This window comes from Callithrix jacchus, chromosome 17, assembly GCF_049354715.1.
Source record: "Callithrix jacchus isolate 240 chromosome 17, calJac240_pri, whole genome shotgun sequence".
Lineage (NCBI taxonomy): Eukaryota > Metazoa > Chordata > Mammalia > Primates > Cebidae > Callithrix > Callithrix jacchus.
Window position 1 is genome coordinate 54357111 of NC_133518.1, and position 19317 is coordinate 54376427.

Below are 19317 nucleotides of genomic sequence, written 5' to 3' on the forward strand. Positions count from 1 at the left end.
CGCAAAGTGTTTACATGGAAGACAGATTATAAGAGGAGACAAGTGGCAGTACCAGGATGGCAGTACAAAATTAAGTATGAAATGCAACTTAATCTGGGATAGGAAAGGCTCATGCTCTGAACTTTGTCAATCAATACTGAAGTTTCACTTTAGTCAAAGTAACTAATTTTCAATGTACCTGTGCCTATCCTTATATTACAGTTGCATCTCCCACTGTCTTCTGGCCTGTTTGGCTGGAAGTCACTTCCTCAGACTTGCCATGCTTACTCTTTCCTCTTGCTACAGGGCCTTTGCACACCTCTCCCCTCTTCCCTTTGCTGAGTTAGTCTCTGTTTATCCTTCTGATCTCAGTTTAAGAATTACTGCCTCTGAGAAACCTTCCCTGGAACCCGAACATAAATTGGATTCCTTTGTGGTATGTTTGCTTAGACCTGGGTTCCTTTCCTTCCAAGCCATTGCTTCACTGTCACGGTATGTTCAGTTGTGAGATTACCAGACTGTCCCTCTTTCCTACCAGACTATAAAAGCTCCATGAAGGTGAGGACTGAGCCTGGTTTGGCTCACCATGCTATTCATAGCACCTAACACGTATCTCAATATTCACTGAATGAACAAATGATATTGCCAAACTCAGAAATGGTTTAGAAAGACCTCTGTGAGTGATACAGGTGTTCTGTTTAGTAGACACATTTTGGATAGGGGTAAGGGAGGCAAATGCATTTCTTGCTTTCTGCTTAGCAATTGTATTTACCTGGGCCTTCCGTGTAGCTTGTGGCTCAATCATGATGTTGATAAGAGAGGGTTTAGATGTGTCCGCTAGGCTCTGTCTCAGGGATTTTTGGAGTTCTTCTGGTGTTTCTACAAAATACCCCTTGCCTCCAAATGCAGTCATGATTTGCTCATAATGTGAATTTGGCAGTAAACACATTGGAGGGACCCTGAAAAACAAAAAACAAGGTCACGAGTCAATGAAATTTAAATCTTAAACCTCGTACAAAAAAAAAGTCATTCTCTGAAATACTTCATTAAAAAATTTAGGCTGAACTGAAAGACATACCAGTTGCAACATGCCTAGTGACCACTATACTAGACAGCACAGGCTACACTATCAGCTATTATGAATCCAGAAGAAAAACAGGGAAAAAAATAGATTACTGCAAAACAACAAATAACAAGAAAATAACAAATAAAGTTAGTGAGGCATAAACAGAAACACCCATATCATGTTCCACCCCAAGACTGGTTCACAAATTCACATGTATCTCACATTCCATGGCCAGCTACAATACCTTCTTAATTGGATTCTGCCATCAGATGATCAAGATTTAGCTAAGTGGTTAAAAGGAAGGTAGACCTCTGGAACATAAATAACCTGTAAACATCCACATTTCTACATGGTGTAACAGGAGTAGTAGGACTGGGAGCATTTTGCAATAAGCCTTTCATTATCAAGGCTCAGACATCACACTCACTTATCTGAATCTTTAGTGGCTCCCTGATTATAAACCATTTGTTGAAGTGCCTAATTATGGATATTTGTGCAAAGAGGAACTAAGACAGGATTCCTGCCCTTTAGAAGGGCCGACAATCAAAACAGACAATACTCATACCATGTAGGCAATACTCATTCCAATATAGAACTTTTTTAAAAGAGATGAAAACAGGTGAGAGAAAGTAAATATACATTGGTCTTGGTTACTTACACTGCAGTAGGATCTTGAAATTTTAACGTTTCTTTCCAAGCATCCATATCAAAACCTTGGTAAATTCCATTGTTATTCACTACCAAGAGTATGATTGGCAAATTGTACCTAAAGTGAGAGTAAAATATGAAGGAAATCATTCTTCATTCTAAAGTAATTTCTTTTCTTTGTGTTGAAATTATAACTTAAAAATGAATAGCTTTCCATAAGCTTTTTGTAATATTAGAGGAAGACTAAAAATTAAGCATTTATTGTCCTAAGACAGGCTAGCAAATCATTAACAGAAACATCACAGAAAAGCAGAAAGAATGCAAGATTAAGAATTGATAGTCCTGGCTGGGCACAGTGGCTCATGCCTATAATCCCAGCACTCTGAAAGCCAAGGCAGGTAGATCACAAGGTCAAGAGTTCAAGACCAGCCTGGCCAATATGGTGAAAGCCCTATTCTACTAAAAATACAAAAATTAGCTGGTCGAGGTGGCTCACGGCTGTAATCCCAGCACTTCGAGGGCTGAGGCAGGCGGATCACCTGACATCAGGAGTTCGAGACAAGCCTGGACAACATGGTGAAACCCCGTCCCTAATAAAAAAGACAAAAATTAGCAGGGTGTTGGGGTGTTGTGGTGGACACCTGTAATCCCAGCTATTTGGGAAGCCGAGGCAGAAGAAATGCTTGAACCCAGGAGACAGAGGTTGCAGTGAGCCAACATGGTACCACTGTACTTCAGCCTGGGTGACAGAGAGAGATTCTGTCTCAAAAAAAGAAAAAAAAAAAAGAGTTCATAGTCCTTTAGCAATTAGCTGTGGATCTCAGACAAATCACTGAATTTTTCGGAATCTGGGTTTTCATAAGTCTAGATGGTATATGAAGAACACCTTCCCTATTTAATATTCTCTAAAGTACCACTTCAAGCTAGTTCCTAGGAGCAGTGTTTGCACGGTACCTTTCTATTTACTGAGCTCCTCACAGACACCCAGTCCTTGCTAGATGCTATGGGAGATATACAAGAGACTAGCATACACAATCTGTGCTCAAACCACCACACCCATAATCAGAAACACATGACATGGTGTAATCACCATTAATCAGTACAGAAAAGACGTATTTAACATTGTGCTAAACAGTACAGCAAAGACAAAAAAGAAAAGGTTGATTAAATGTTCTTTACTGAAAAGAACATAGGTTTTACTTTCTAACATAATTTCCAAGGGCAAATGGTAAAAACAAAACTAAGCTGCATACTGTTAAATAACAGGATCGTGGTATTCATTTGCTCTCCATGCTCAAAAGGCATCATCATTTCCACTAAAAGGCTGACTTCCCCGTAAGTCATCTTTTTTGTGTATATCACTTGGTTGTCAATAAAGACACTCTAACAGACACATATAGTCAGACCTCATTATCTGAGTTCTGCATCCACGGATTCAAACAATTAGTCAAAAATATTTGGGGAAAAAATGGGTCTGTACTCAACATGCACAGAATATGTTCTTGTCATTATTTCCTAAGCAATACAGCACATCAATTATTTACATGGCATTTATATTATATTCAGGATTTTAAAGTAATCTAGAGATCATTACAAATATATGGGGGGATATGTGTAGGTTGTTTGCAAATATTACTCCATTTTATATCAGGGACTTACTTGAGCATCCTTCCCAAATCTTGAACATTTTATATATCAAAGCTTTGCCAGCCCCAAAGCATGATTCACAAAAGCCCTGATAAGAGCCCTGGCTAAGAACAGGATGGTTTTACTACAGTTTAAATACAGTTGGAAAAATAAAACCTTCATCTTTCTATAATAGGATCTGTAATTAATGAGTTTCTCCATGAATTCTCATAAATGGCTCATGTTCACTGAGCATCACCTCAGAATTCAGCTGGGGCCAAACACGGTAGCTTACACCTATAAATCTAGCACTTAGGGAGGCCAAGGCAGGTGGATCGCTTGAGCTTAGGAGTTTGAGACCAGTGTGGCCAACATGACAAAATTCTGTCTGCAAAAAAAATACCAAAAACTAGCTGGGCGTGGTGGTGCGTGCCTGTGATCCCAGCTACTCTGAAGGCTAAAAAGGGAGGATTGCTTGAACTTGAGTGACTGAGGCTGCAGTGAGCTGCAACTGTGCCACTGCACTCCAGCCTCGGTGATAGAGCAAGACCCTGTCTCAATTTAAAAAATGGCTTGGATTATCTCATTCGTTCCTCATAATCATCTTTCTAAGGTAGGAACTATTACTATTCCTACATTCTTTTTTCAAGGAATTTCTGCCTAAAGGATACCATTCCTATTTTAGAAGAGAGGAGACAGGCTTGGTTAAGTGACTTGTTTTTGTTTTTTGTTTGAGACAGGTTCTCACTCTGTTGCCCAGGCTGGAGTGTAGTGGTGTGATCTTGGCTCACTGCAACCTATGGCTCCCGAGTTCAAGTGATTCTCCTGCCTCAGCCTCCCAAGTAGTTGAGACTACAGGTGTGTGCCACCACACCTGGCTATTTTTTGTATTTTTAGTAGAGATGGTTTTCACCATGTTGGCCAGACTGGTTTCTAACTCCTGACCTCAGGTGATTTGCCCACCTCAACCTCCCAAAGTACTGGGATTACAAGTGTGAGCTATCATGTGGCTTTAGTTAAGTAACTTAAAAAATCACATGGCTCTCACTTGATAGAACAAGTATTTAAGTCCAGGTTATTTGTCTCACAAGCCACGCTGCCGTTTTTTGTTTTTTGTTTTTGAGATGGAGTCTTGCTCTGTCACTCAAGCTGGAATGCAGTGGCTGGATTTTAGCTCAATGGAACCTCTGCCTCCCAGTTCAAGCAATTCTCCTGCCTCAGCCTCCCAAGTAGCAGGGACTACAGGCGTACATTACCACATCTGGCTAATTTTATTTTTTTATTTTTTTGGATTTTTAGTAAAGAGAGGGTTTCACCATGTTGGCCACACTGGTCTTGAACTCCTGACCTAAAGTGATCCGCTTGCCTTGGCCTCCCAAACTGCTGGGATTATAGGTATGAGCTAGCGCGCCTAGCAGAGGCCATGCTCTTCACCACTATACTCGCTATTTCCCACAGGAAACAAGCTTCTTTCAAGTCCCAATATTTTTTTCTCAGTGACCTCAAAACCACTCCCCACAGTTTTACAGGTTTTTAGCACACAGTGAAGAAGCCAGAAACATAGTGTTCTGGAAGAGAAAGACTGTGGATTACTGGCACTAGCAATCCTCAGGATAGATCACAGTGCTATGCACAGGGCACCTGGTGAACACTGGTTAAGTATTTGTTAGGTGACTGGGTCTTGTGTGTCATTTTTCATATTCTGGAGAATGAAATGCTCTGATTCAGGGTGATTTTTTTTACCTGCAGATGGTTTCCACCTCCATGCCAGAAAACCCAAATGCACTGTCTCCTTCCACACAGATAACCCGTTGCCCGGGATGTCTATCTTTAGCCACCATGGCAGCTGCAATAGCAAATCCTAAACCAACTCCCATTGTTCCGAAAGTACCAGCATCAAGCCTGTTGGAGAACAAAGCTAAAATGAAACCCTCTGGGGCATGTCATAGAGGGTGGGGTTGGCACAAACCTTCTAGTCATATTTACATGGTTCATGGAAAAATAAAGAGCCATAAAAGCATTCTCTTTCTTCAATATAAAATCATTAGACTGTTAGGAACTAATTTGTCAAGGACAGAAAAAAGCGTCTCATGTCTGCTTGGAAGACTGTGAACATACTCCTAGATCACTAAGTAAACAAATTATTACATGATACCAAGAACACATTAAGCATAAAAACTCTACAAAACCTCACCTAAGGATACTTTTATGACATATGTCATTACATACTGTACATGTATAATTCTCAAATGTTTTCTTAATCTGCACTATTGTAGTTTCATATTAAATGCATTATAATAAATTATCATTTCTTTCTGCTTTAGAAGTCTTACCTGTGACGAGGAAGGTAGTTCTGAAGCACAGTCCGTCCAATGTCCATAGTATTTGCCCCTTCGCTAACCACAAAACAGTCTCTAGGTAGTTGTTCTTGAACATGGTAGAATACCGTGTAATAATTCATAGGCAGGGATTTTTTGGAAGCTAATTCCTGAAAAGTAGACGGGAATACAATTAAATTAAATTGGGAAACAATGAAAATAACCAATGTAGACCATCCTGGTCAACAAGGTGAAACCCTGTCTCTACTAAAAATACAAAAATTAGCTGGGCATGGTAGTGCGCGCCTGTAGTCCCAGCTACTGGGGAGGCTGAGGCAGGAGAATTGCTTGAACCCACGGTGAGCTGAGATCATGCCATTGCACTCCAGTCTGGCTAACAACAGCGAAACTCCGTCTCAAAAAAATAAATAACCAATGTAAATAAGCTACTATCAAACTTATTTGGAAATAGGCAACAACTACAAGCCACAAGGTTCCCAAATGGCTATAAAATGGCCACTCTGAGAAGTTAACCGATCTGTGAACAGCCCTGGGGGACACATGTCCCACAGTCCCAGTTTGGAACACAATTAAATAAGCTCAGGAGTACCCCTCCTCTTGGAGATCTGCAATGCACAGGAGCATATTAAAGACTCTAAGAAGCCCTATAGTAAAAAGAGCTGGGAAGCATTGGGTTAAATAAAACTAAACATTCTTATTTGAGCACTCTTAGGAAAATGGTGCCTTAGAAAAAGTGAAATTTATTCTAGAATATTTTCATCTGAAATATGACCCTAAACTTAAAATGTCATGATTTTAGGATACAATCTGAAAATCTAGTTTTCCTCCTAACACACTTGAGAGTAAAAGAGATATGTTACCCCCACTATTCTAAAGAGTTCCTGAATGGAGAGAAAAACAGCAAGGTAAATGCCTTTGTCTAGCCACATGCCTTTCAGGGCTAAGAGAAAGCTACAGAGAGCTTTAGCAGCAACAGTCCCATCTGACCCCGGCACTGCCTCTTCACTCACGCTACTTTGTTCTGCTGGAAATTACACCCGGCATGAATGAGGGACCCTCCCATACGCCTGCATCAGAGAAGAGAGGCAAATCCCTTCCATCTTAAACCAACATCATCCCTATGGGAAAGAAAAGATTAGTCATGATATGACGTAGGAAATAAAATTGAGACTTGCTCTGGAAAGGAACAGTCACTGATTAAAATTCCAATGTAAGATATTGGAATATCTTACATTGCACATGTATAATCAATTCTGCTATAATGTTTGATGCAAAAATGTGAATTAATTCTAAGACAATTGATATATTAGGAACCAAGTGAGCATAACTTGAATTTTGTATTTGCTCATGCATAATTCCACCAGTTAAGAAACACGGGTGGAATCGTACATAAGACACAGAAAACCGCACCCAGCTGAACAAAGGTACATAGGAATACACAAAATAATTTTAAAAAATTATCTTTCTCACATAGGGAAAGCACTACGCACACACACACACACTTAACTAGAAATCACCAAATCCTGCAGCACTGACGCATTTTAGTGCTCGTGGTAGTTTGATGGTTTCTAGCAACACCACAATTTCTAAAACCTTAGCTACCAGGCAAAGCCAAGAGTGCAAATGAGAGCACCACAAAAGAATTTCCAGCAGTGATACAAAAGTTAAAAAAAAAGGAGGCTATACATTGGATGAAAATTACAATTTTGACGAAACAGCTATATAATATAATAGCATACCCTGAAGGACGTATATCTTAAAAGCAGAAATACATCTCAAAAGCCCTAAGACTTAAGGATTCCAACAACAACAACAACAAAATCACCTAATGGTTAATTTTTTTTTTTGAGACAGGGTATCACTGTCACCCAGGATTGAGTACAGTGGTATGATCTACTGCAGTGCCACTTCAACTCCTACACTCAAGCAATCCTCCCACCTCAGCCTCTACGTATATAGGACAACAGGTGTGTGCCACCACATATGGCCAATTTTTTTTTTTTTTTTTTGGTAGAGACAAAGTCTTGCTATGTTGCCCAGACTCTCAAACTTCAGGCCTCAACTGATCTTACTGCCTTGGCCTCCCAAAGTGCTAGGATTACAGGTGTTTAATTGTGATGTTCTATGCCAACATCAAACTGAAGACACACCCATCCACTTCCACGATTATCACTTTCCATCCGATGTCCAATCACCCTCCTTCCACCAGCTCACAGTAATTCACAAGCTACGACCCTTCAGAAACTCCAGGTCTTTTTCAAGGTAAAATGCTATATTAATTGGCATGTATTTCTTAACCATTTAACATGTTTAAAACTTGGCCACCATTTCTATTAGGTTCTTATGTTATTTTTATGTTACAAAAAGTTTTTGAGAGTTGTGCCCCCTAAGCCCCTTTTTCCATGAGCCCTGGGGTTTTCATTGTAAGATTTTGCACAGCAAGGTGATTTTTAGGAATACACATGTCACATTACAGCAGAAGTAACTGAACCATGAACCTGATGTGTTCTTGAGCTTCAGTGGGTCCCATTTTACCTTGGATGCAGCTTCATTGCTCTTCATTTTTTCTCTCAGAGTTTTCCACCACTTGCTCTCTGGAGGATACTCCCATGATGTTTTGTCAAGTTCCTCTAAAAGCTAAAAAACAAAACAAAAACCCACAAACTTTTTCTTCACCTTTTCTTTTTTTTTTGAAATGAAGTCTCATTCTGTCACCCAGGCTAGAGTGCCGTGGCGTGATCTTGGCTCAATGCAACCTCCGCCTCCCAGGTTCAAGCAATTACCCTGCCTCAACCTCCTGAGCAGCTTGGACTACAGGCACCTGCTACCATATCCGGGTAATTTTTGTATTTTAAGTAGAGACAGTGTTTCACCATGTTGGCCACGCTGATCTCAAACTCCTGACCTCAGGTGATCCATCCACCTCAGCCTACCAGAGTGCTGGGATTACAGGGATGAGCCACCATGCCTGCTCTGCTTTTCAAAAATAAATTTAAAACATATTAACATGGAAATCTCTTCTTGAAGAAGACAATACTGCCCTACTACCCTTCACATCACTCAGACTCTTTTTTTCCTCTAATTAGCAAACACCTGATAGAAGATCAATGGGTAACATGGAAGGTTTTTGTTTGGGTCAGTACGGGCTTCTGCCAGACGCTGGGATGTCCATAGGACAGACTGAAGTGCTACCTCCTCCATACTTCAAGAAGGCGCTCTGAGACCCTCCTCAGTTTTTGACTCTAGAAGAAAAACCACTCCTTCCACAGAACTCTTACAGGAAGACCAACAAATAATCATGGACTCCTATGATACAGACCAAATGCTAAAGAGTGATTAAATATGCGATTTGGGATTACATCCTATATTGTGTAATCATGACAGTAATACCAGTTGTATCATCCAAAATTCAAGTGATAAATGTGACTATATTTTATCTCCTGTCACAGTGAAAAGTACAAACTATGTACAAATAATAAGAACCTGGAAAAGTCAATGATCAGTTTGAAGAGTAAAAAGGTCTTTTTTACCTAAAGAAATACTGTTAGATTTTTCCAGTGCTAAGCCATTTCTTGGCAGTAAGTTCAGTTCCTTTAGAAGGTATCCTTTTTCAGATAGCTGGATCCTATTTAGTAAAGTACTGTTTGCCTACTGAAAGATGTTACATTTTCAACCAGCTTCCAAAAATGCTCTTCCATGAAAATGAGCCATATACAAGAAGCTGGATTTATCAAGTTCCAAAGTTATATTTAAGAATAGATGTCAAGCATATATTTTGTATAAAACAGATATTAATAGTAGACCTGTTACCAAATGAATCAAGATTAAAATATTTTCAAGAATTGACTATTCCCTAAAGAGCACTCCACATAAACTAAAAGTTCTCACCTGCTTACTGACAGCACTTATGTCTCCCAGCAAAGTAACAGTGGGCTTTACATTATTACCCAATTCTTCTGCACAGATATCAACCTAAAAAAGAGACAAGGCTAAAGAACAACCCATGTTTATTTTGAAAAATCTGTAAGAAGCCAATTAAGACTTAAATGAACTCAGACAATAAATGAACTGAGTATATAGGACACACAATAAAGAAGATTTGATATTCAGAAGTTCCTTAATTAAAAAAAGTAAAAGTCCACAGAACTATATTAGTATCACAGCTAGTACAGAGAGCCTCATTATCTTCCCTTGTTTCAAAAATCTACTCTACTGAACTTTGGTATTGCTTCATTATACCCATATGGAATGCATTTGACCTGATCAATGATAGTTTTGCATCTAATCAGTAAGTTCTACTGAATTATATTTGGATTCCTACCTAGAGTGTGGGTTGTCAAATCTGAGCATATATCAGTCACCTGATATATTCTGGGCTTGAAAAACAATAGACTAAGAGTCTACCTCAGTTTGTTATTTTAATAGGTCTAGGGCAGGGTCAAGAAATGTGCATTTCTAACAGGTTTCATAGATGGTGCTGATGCGGCTGGCCAAGATCATGGTGTCATTACTTCTCCATTTACTCAGAAGTTCCATTTCTGGATGGCCATGAACAAACGAAAATGGCTTCTGCAAAGAGGAATAATTTAGCCACTCCAAAGGGGATATATCTTATTCTGTAATCGAGAGTGGCAATCAAGAGGTAGCAGCATCTTCCAGGTAACTCAGTCTTGCTTGTCTGTAGTTTTAGTTCTCAATGGCTGCAGGTGGGAAAGGAACAATTGGAAGTTGACTCCTTAAGAAGTAAAAGGTAGGCCAGGCGTGGTGGCTCATGACAGTAATCCCAGCACTTTGGGAGGCTGTGGTGGGCAGAACACAAGGTGAAGAGATCAAGACCATTATGGCCAACATGGTAAAACCCTGTCTCTACTAAAAATACAAACAAAAACTATTTTTAGTATTAAAATACTACAGGTGGTACACACCTGTAGTCCCAGCTGCTCAGGAGGCTGAGGCAGGAGAATCGCTTGAACCAGGGAGGTGGAGGTTGCAGTGAGCAGAGATCATGCCACTTCAGCCTGGCGACAGAGGGAGACTCCACCTCAGTAAAAGGTAGACTGGAAAAAGAGCAGCTGTAGCGGGGTCATCCAACATCAAGCAAGCCAAGCACAGTGGCTCAAGTCTGTAATCCAGCATTTGGGAGGCCGAGGCAGGAGAACTGCTGGAGGCCAGGAGACCAAGATCAGCTTGGGCAACACAGTGAGACTTTGTCTTTACAAAAAATGAAAAATTACCCAGGTACTATTGTACACATCTATAGTCCCAGCACATCAGGAAGCTGAGGTGGGAGGATCGCCTGACCTTGAGAGGTTGAGGTTTCAGTGAGCCATTACTGTGCCACTGCACTCCAGCATGAGTGACAGAAAGATGCTGTCTCAAAAACAACCATCAAACAAAAACATCAAGCAAAATGGGGCCAATTCGTGTAGAGCAAAAAGGTTTGCATGCCACTTTGTAGGTAGTACTGTCCACACCAGTAAGGAAACTGGCTTATAAGGTGGGTCATAATGATACAAGAATCATCAAAGACAAGTCAGAATACACATTCCCAATGCTGTTTAATGACATGTAAAAGCAGTGTCATTTAGAAATTCCTATCCAAAACGTGAAAGTTTTGGCATCTGAAAGAAAACCTCACTCCCTAACAATGCTGCATGTTTTGTTCTAATCTACCATTCTACCTAAGTCTCTTTTCTCTACCTTTAAATATACTTGAATTGTGAAGAAAAGACAAATTAGGCTTTTTAAACTTTTTGAAAGGTTTTCTAGCTAGAAGTAAAGTGGCACATTATGTTTCACAAGCTTGAAAAGAAAACTTATTTTGGTACCTGTACTTATGTTAGACAATTTATAACATTCTACTTGTGTAAAAAGAGAATACTTTTTTCTTTTCTTTTTTTTTTTTTTTTTCAGAAACCAAGAAGAAAACAGGGCTGATAGGGAGAATAATGAATACAAGCATTTCTGATTTTAAGTTCCTCCTCTCTGAGTACCTGGATAAACTTCACATCTGGCTGATATCTTGGAGGCAGTCCAAAATGTAAAATCCAATTTAGTCTGGCACCAAATAAAACAATCACATCAGCAAATTGCAAAGCCCTATTAAAAAAAATTGATATAAAAGTGTAACTGTATTTCTTATGTGAATTATTCTAAAATTTATCTCTAAAGTATTTGAGATGTCTAAATCATTTGAAGCTTACATCAGACATCAGAAATCAGCTTTTGGGTTTATTTGATCTTTTAAGCTAAAATAATTTATAAAACCATTTTAAATAAATAACAATCTAAAATATAATTAAGTAAAATACAATAAGCTGTATTTATACTCTTTTATTACTTTTTTATAATTAGAAAAATTCATACAAGTCTACTGTAGACAATCCAGAAAGAACAGAAAAAGTCTAAAGCAAAAAACAAAATCACCCCATACTTTCAACTTATAAATTACTATAAATATCTGGGCATATTTTCACCTACTTTTTTTTCTATTCAAGTATATTTTTACATATTTGAGCTTATATACTAAAATACTGTGTCATACACATTTTTTGTTTTGTTTTGAGATAGGGTCTCAATCTTTTGCCCAGGCTGGAGTGCAGCGGTGCAATCACAGCTCACTGCAGGCTCTACCTCTCGGGCTTAAGTGATGCTCCTACCTCAGCCTCCTGTGTAGTTGAGACTGCAGGCACACGCCACTGCACCTGGCTAATTTTTAATTTTTGTAGAGATGGGGTTTTGCCATCTTGTCTAAGCTGGTCTTGAACTCCTGGTCTCAAGCAATTCGCCCACCTTGGCCTCCCAAATTGTTTGGATTACAGGCATGAACCACTGGGCCTGGATGTCTCATATACTTCTGCTTATCATACATGTTTTCCTTTGTCATTAAGTTCTTAAATACAACTTTTAAAGGCTACATATTTTGCTGAACACATATGCCAAAATTTATTTAATGTTTCATCAATTGCTGGATATTTTGTTGTTAATAGTGCTGGGTTGCACATCTTCATACTTAAGTCTTAATGTACTCTTCACATTGGTCCCTAGAAGCAGTTATTTTAAGACTATTGATTCATATTCCAGAATTGCCTTCTAAAATATTACACCTGTTAAAATATGCACACTGAATGAAGAGACCCCGCTAAATAGGCTTTGTGTGAGCAAGATGGCTGTTTATTCACCTGGTGCAGGGGCGGGCTGAGGCTGAAAAGGGTGTCACCGAAGGGTGGTGGAATAGCAGCTGGTTTTATAGGTTGTGAGGGAGGTAGTGGAAAGTTACAAAAGTTAAGTTTAGGGCAGTTTTTTGCAAGCTGGGAGGGGGTCGTAGGTTTGTAAGCTGGGAGGGGATCTTAGGGTGTGGAGTCACAAGGCTGTCCAAGCTGGGAGGGGGTCGGAGGGTATGGTATCAAGAGGTTGGCCAAGGTCAGTTACAAAGTCCAATGTCCTTGTCAATTGAGGCCAGAATAGGAAACAATAGAAGAACGTCTCTAGTTACGCACTGCAGAGGTTGATCGGGTGTACGTGCAGGTTACAGAGATTACCATGCAGTTCATGGCGTGGTCAGACCTTACAATACCAACTAGATTTCTAAGTTTTATTTTATAGATTTTAATGCTATTGTCAATATAACTTCTAATATTTTAATGATTTTTACTTTCATAACACAACCATCCTTGCTTTCTTTTTGTTTACTTCACTTACCTTTGCCCCGTCTGGTTTTAAAGCTGTATCATTATGTTTCAGATGTAGCTCTTATAACACACATAGTTGCTGTTATTACTAATCCAATCTGAATGTCTGCCTTTTTCCTGGAGACTTTATTATCATAATTGCTGTGGGTTTTGTTTTGTTTTTCACTTCTCATTTTTCTGCTTCTTATATCTGTTTCTCATTTTTCCTGCCTTTTGCCATACAGGATCTCTATTTACTGCTTTTGTCTTCTTTGGTGATAAATGCAATTTTTCACAGAAATTATATACTCAAAAATAAAATACACACTCCAAAATCATCTTAGTCCTATGAGATCCAATTTAACAAACAGATAACTGCAATCGGCAGGACAGACTTGCTTACTGATACTCTAAAACTCTTGAAATCACTGATTCAATTATTTGTAGCTCCTTGAAACCTTTTTTACACTAGTAATGTCATTAATATTATCCTCTTAAAATCTGGCTAGATTGAAGATAAACTTCAACCTAAGCATAAAAAAATTAATAGTGTAAGAATTAACTTGGTTACTGTATAAAATATACTGATATAAAGACAATATATTAAGATATTGTTAAGTGGGCGACAATGAAAAACCTAGCAGCAAACATTAGATTTTAATATACATTACACATGTATACATATAGTATACATTAGTATACTGTATAAAGTATACTAATATAAAAAGACACTATATTAAGATGGCATTAAAGGAGCAACAATTAAACATCTAGCAGCAAACATTAAATTTTAAAAACCCTCAGAAGCCAAGCACTCACACCTGTAATCTCAGCACTTTGGGAGGCCAAGGTAGGAGGATCACTTGAGCCTAGGAGTCTGCGACCAGCCTAGGCAACACAGTGAGGCCCTGTCTCTACAAAATAAAAATAAAAAACTCTCAGAATTAATTTTAATCCATGAATGAAAATATGAAGAACACCAAATACATGACAGTGGTAAACTATGGAAAGGGAAGGAAGAAATAGGATCAAAAAAGATACATAAGGGACGACAAATGAATCCATAATATTTTGTTTCCTAAAAAGAAAAAAAAAAACCCTAGGCTGGGCATGGTGGCTCATGGCTGCAATCCCAGCACTTTGGGAGGCCTAGGTGGGTGGATTCCTTAAGCCCAGGAGATCGAGACCAGCATGGGCAACATGGTGAAACCTCGGTTCTACAAAAAATACAAAAATTAGCCAGTGTAGTGGCACATGCCTGTAGTCCAAGCTATTAATACTTGGGAGGCTGAGGTAGGAGGATTGCTTTAGTCCAGTAGGCAGAGGTTGCAAACAGCTGTGATTGTGCCACTGCACTCCTACCTGGGCAACAGAGCAAGACCTTGTCTCCAAAAAAAACTCTAAAGCAAAATAAAATAATGTTAGTTACTGATACAATCCTACTTCTTACGTATTATTCCCAAATCAAACCTTTTTTTACTTAGAGATTCATCTGTCTACTTTTCATGTTGACAGTGATAAAGTTGAGTGGTGGTTACATAAGTGTTCATTACATTATTCTTCCTTCCTGTGTGTATAGTTAGAATATTTCATAATAAAAAAATTTCAAGAAATTAAAAAGAAAAAAAGGTATAGTACATCAAAAAGCATGTCTTAAAAATCTAAAAAGAGGAAGCTTCCAATGCCAGCCAAGATCGGATACATTGGAAGAAGCAACCCACACAGAAGGCGAGTTTCCAAGGTATTTCTCCCCCATGTTTTGTCTCCTAGCTTTGACTCAAAGGCAGTCCTAGTTGCAGAATAGCAAGCAACCAAAACTTGGAGAGAAACTGTTTTTTTGGCCAAAGGATCAGGAAAAGGACCCCTGCAAGCTGGGGAGTATGGGGGGAAATTGTCCGATTTGTTTTCTTTTTTCTTTCTCTCCCAGTTCTGTTCTGAGGGCAGCCTTACTACAGAGCTGCACTGTGGTGGCTCCCAAGCAGCTAAAATTCCAAGAGAAATGTCGTCTTTCAGGTGAGAGGAATTGGGAAAAGGAGTCCCTGCGGTCTGAGGAGTATGGGGACAATTCCCATTATTTTTTTCTTCTGCAGCTTGTCCAGAGGGCAGCTTTAGTTATATGATACTATATGGGAGCAGCAAGAGCCAGGAAAAGGGGGCACTTGGGAATGGGGGAGTTGGGGGTGGGGAGACTACAGAGAAGAGAAAATAAATCCCTAATTCTGGGTATGAACCAGTAAATGTCTGGGGCTCACCCCGGGCTAGGCATGTGCCGACAGCCCCAGAATAGCACAGCAAAGGCTCTGAAACTGAACTGACCCTGAAACGACTTACTTATGATAAGTTCACACTTCAATTTGTAGTCTGAAGCTAATGTAATCATGTTGATTGTCTGCTAAGAGAAACCAACAAAAATCAACGTTCTACAGAGGATTTTAATATGGCCCAGAATCTCAAAATATAATATTCAAAATTCCAGGATACAATCCAAAATTACTCACAAAAAGAGCCAGAAAAATGTGACCAACTCTCAAAAGAAAAGATGATGAATAGATGCCAATCTGAGATGACTCAGATGTTGGAATTAATAAACAAAGACTGCAGAAACTATTATAACTATAATCCATCATGAAATATAAAAAAAAATTCTTGAAAGCAATGTAAAAATAGAGGATCTCAGCAGAGAAACCAAATATAAAATAAAAGGATTAAAAAGAAATGAACAGACACTCAGGGACATGTCAAACAATATCAACATGGATAAAGGTTGATGTAGAAAAAAACATTTGAAGAAAGAATGGTGAAAACTTTCCAAATTTAGAAAAAGATGTAAATTTTCAGATTCAAGATTTGAGAATCCCAAACAGATGATCACTTCATCTTCACTACTACTATGATCATCTGTGTGAAGATATTAGTGCCATGTCTTTGGCACCTAGAAAGTGCGGAGAAAACAAGAATAATTCATTTAATATAATAATTAATATAATTTCATTATCTGTTTTACTTACAAGGCAAGTATTAACATCACTATTTTTCAGATGAAAAACATTCTTAGAGGACTCTAAATTTTCTGAGATTAAAAAAAAAAAAAGAGAATCCCAAATAGGCTAAACTAAAATAAACCATCTCCAGACACATCATAATTAAACTGCTGGAAACGAAAGATAAAGGAAATTCTTGGGAGCAGCCACAGAAAAACAACACATTACATACAGGGGAACAATAATTTGAATGACTGCAGATTTCTCATATGAAACCATGAAAGCCAGAAGATAGTCCAAAAATAAACATATGCTTAAAATTCCATGATTCTTTCAGAACTCCATCCTAGATTAAAATCACAAAATAATTTAAATTAGCCTACAATCTACCAAGCCATTGTATTGAAAATCTGGAACGTCACATACCTGGATCTGGCTGCACCTACACAGTTTGGATGGTTGTCAGGGACAACCCCCTTCCCCATAGGGGTGGGCAAAAATGGCAGTTTATATTGCTCCACCAATTTCTTGATATTCTCTTCTGCATGAGCATAGGCAGCACCTACAAGAAATGCAAGTATATTTGACAATTCAGTTAAGCTATAGGCACTGTGACCCTTAAAACAGTTCATGTGAAACTGCTTTTTATTTATTTATTTTTTTGCGACAGGGACTCACTCTTATCACCCGGGCTGGAGTGCACTGGCACGATTTTGGCTCACTGTAACCTCCGCCTCCCTAGTTCAAGCAATCCTCCCTCCTTAGCTTCCCAAGTTGCTGGGACTATGGGCACACACCACGACCACACTCGGCTACTTCTAAACCTTTCTGTAGAGACGAGGTCTCCCTATATTGCCCAGGCTGGTTTGCTGGTCTCGAACTCATGGGGTCAAGCAATCCTGCTTCCTTTACCTCCTAAGAAATAGATCTTCTTAAATACTCTCCTTCTGACCAAACCTGGGCTTAAACTCAAAACAAATTGTGACTATAGTTTTTATCATTGGCATTTTAAAATGCTTAACAAAGTAAGAGTTCTAATTTCCCACCAATAACTCAATTATTCTGAAAGATGTATATCCCAAAACAAAAGTCATCTCACAGCTCTTGCTAGTGTCACTTACCCATTCTATGTTATGGTCCTACTGAGCTACTATCTACAATTCCCTGGACACACTATCTTTACTGGGAGGCCCAGGTGGCCAGGGAAGAATGTTGTCCTGAAAGAGAAAGGCTCTCTCTACCCTCACATGTTGGTCCTAACCTCCAGCAAATCTCCTGTTCTACACAAGGTCTCCTACTCTAGGCATGGAATTCCTAAGGTGCATTAAGTTTCTAAAGATCTGCAGATCTTTCTACAGGCTCTATAATTCTGTGATTGTAACAGAGCTAACCCCAGGGGGACACATTATCATCTGTTTTCACAGTTGTGTGCCTGGGAATAACCCTATGCCCTATTCCCTTGATGAGACTAAAATATCTTATTGTTCAAATATTCCATTTCTATTGTCATCAAGACCACTGTATTTTTTGCTATTTTATACTTTTTCAAGGCCAGTATATTATTCCATATTCTGTATTTATAATTATCTACTGAATCCTAGTAAACAGTATCATGCACTTGCAGATTCAATATAATGTTCCATGCTACAAAACTACCTTAAAATCCCTTCTCATACATGCATGATGAAAAATAGTTCCTTTTTTTTTCATCCCGAAAGTTTTCTTGTATTCTCCTTCCTGTCTCAATGTCTCTGTACACTCAGTTCTCTCTTCCTGCTTTGTCTTTGCTCTGTCCATTTGGGAACTACTGTCTGCTTTTTCAAGATATAGCTGTTGTGCCATCTCTTCTGGATGGTCCCTCCATACTACCTACACAAGCAAACTGTTGTTACTTTCCTTGAAAACCTGCCTTACTCTCTCTGTACACACCACCTGAGAGTATATTACACTTACTTGTTACCAGGTCTATCTCCCCTCCCCCATAGGTAGGAACCACTATTTCTCTGTATCCCTAATGAATGTTCTGTATAATCCCTGCCTTATCATAAGCACTCATCAAATGTTTGTTAAAAGAAGAATAAAAACTGGCATCCACTGAGTGCTTTCCACATATTTTGCTATTTAATTACATCCTGTTGAGGCTGTTAATATCCCTGTTTTAGAAGTGAGGTAATTTGAAACTCGAAGCAGTTGTTTGCCAAAGTCACAGAGCTAATACATCATATAACACATTCAACTTAGTTCTGACCTCAATTTTTTGTCATCCACTACCAAACTTTTTTGGTTTCTACATACTTAGTTCCTAAGCAGTTCATAATTGATTAGCATGGTCATAGATGATCCCAGCAGCCTCAGTTCTAGAACATGAAATGAATACTATAATAAATTGCTGACAGGAGTATAAATTGGTTGGTTCATTACCTCCGGAGAAAGCAATATGACAATACGTACCAAAAGCCTTAAAAATATTCATATCCTCTAACTTTTCTTTCTAGGAATCTTAAATCCTAAATACAGAAAAAGTTTTAGGCACAAACATATTAAACAAACAAACAGTAAATGGCAAAGACGTAAATGTTTGCCAGGAAAGAAAGTGTTAATGTACATATGAAGAGACATTAAAAATTATATTTAAGAAATGCTTTTAAGATGAAAAATATTATAATCTTAAATAAGGTAGAATATGAAACTGTCTAGTATTAACACAGTACATAACATACGTGTAAAAGGGAATAGAAAAGTATTGCATGTTAAAAATGGTTACCTCAGATGAAGGAACTTCTTCTTTTCTTGATTTTTCATAATGTTTTATAATAGAATAAATGCATTTTACTCATAAGACCAAAGAAATTAAATAGGTAGTATTTCCTTAAAAGCATGAAATCTCTGGGCATTAAAGAATAATTCTATAATTTCAAAACAAATAATGCAAAATGGATAAAGAGAATTCTTATTCCAATTTCAAACATTAGAACAGACATTAATAAACAATTAAAATTTATAAAAAG

General features: G+C 38.4%; 1 protein-coding gene across 50 annotated transcripts in view; it reads right to left on the bottom strand.

Annotated features, from left to right (window-relative positions):
* The window catches only part of HACL1 (2-hydroxyacyl-CoA lyase 1), a 94291-nt gene that overhangs the window by 56669 nt on the left and 18305 nt on the right, over window positions 1–19317 (bottom strand). For 48 of the 50 annotated variants that reach the window (XM_078354282.1, XM_054247116.2, XM_078354279.1 and 45 more), the window contains 8 exons: window positions 16736–16871; window positions 11652–11757; window positions 9547–9630; window positions 8194–8295; window positions 5653–5807; window positions 5063–5221; window positions 1704–1811; window positions 752–938 (listed from right to left, as the gene is read on the bottom strand). In XM_078354282.1, coding sequence (XP_078210408.1) covers window positions 752–938; window positions 1704–1811; window positions 5063–5221; window positions 5653–5807; window positions 8194–8295; window positions 9547–9630; window positions 11652–11757; window positions 16736–16871 — 1037 coding nt within the window. The remainder of the gene's footprint in view (window positions 1–751; window positions 939–1703; window positions 1812–5062; window positions 5222–5652; window positions 5808–8193; window positions 8296–9546; window positions 9631–11651; window positions 11758–16735; window positions 16872–19317) is intronic. The other 2 variants (XM_078354274.1, XM_078354268.1) reach the window with 1 other exon arrangement.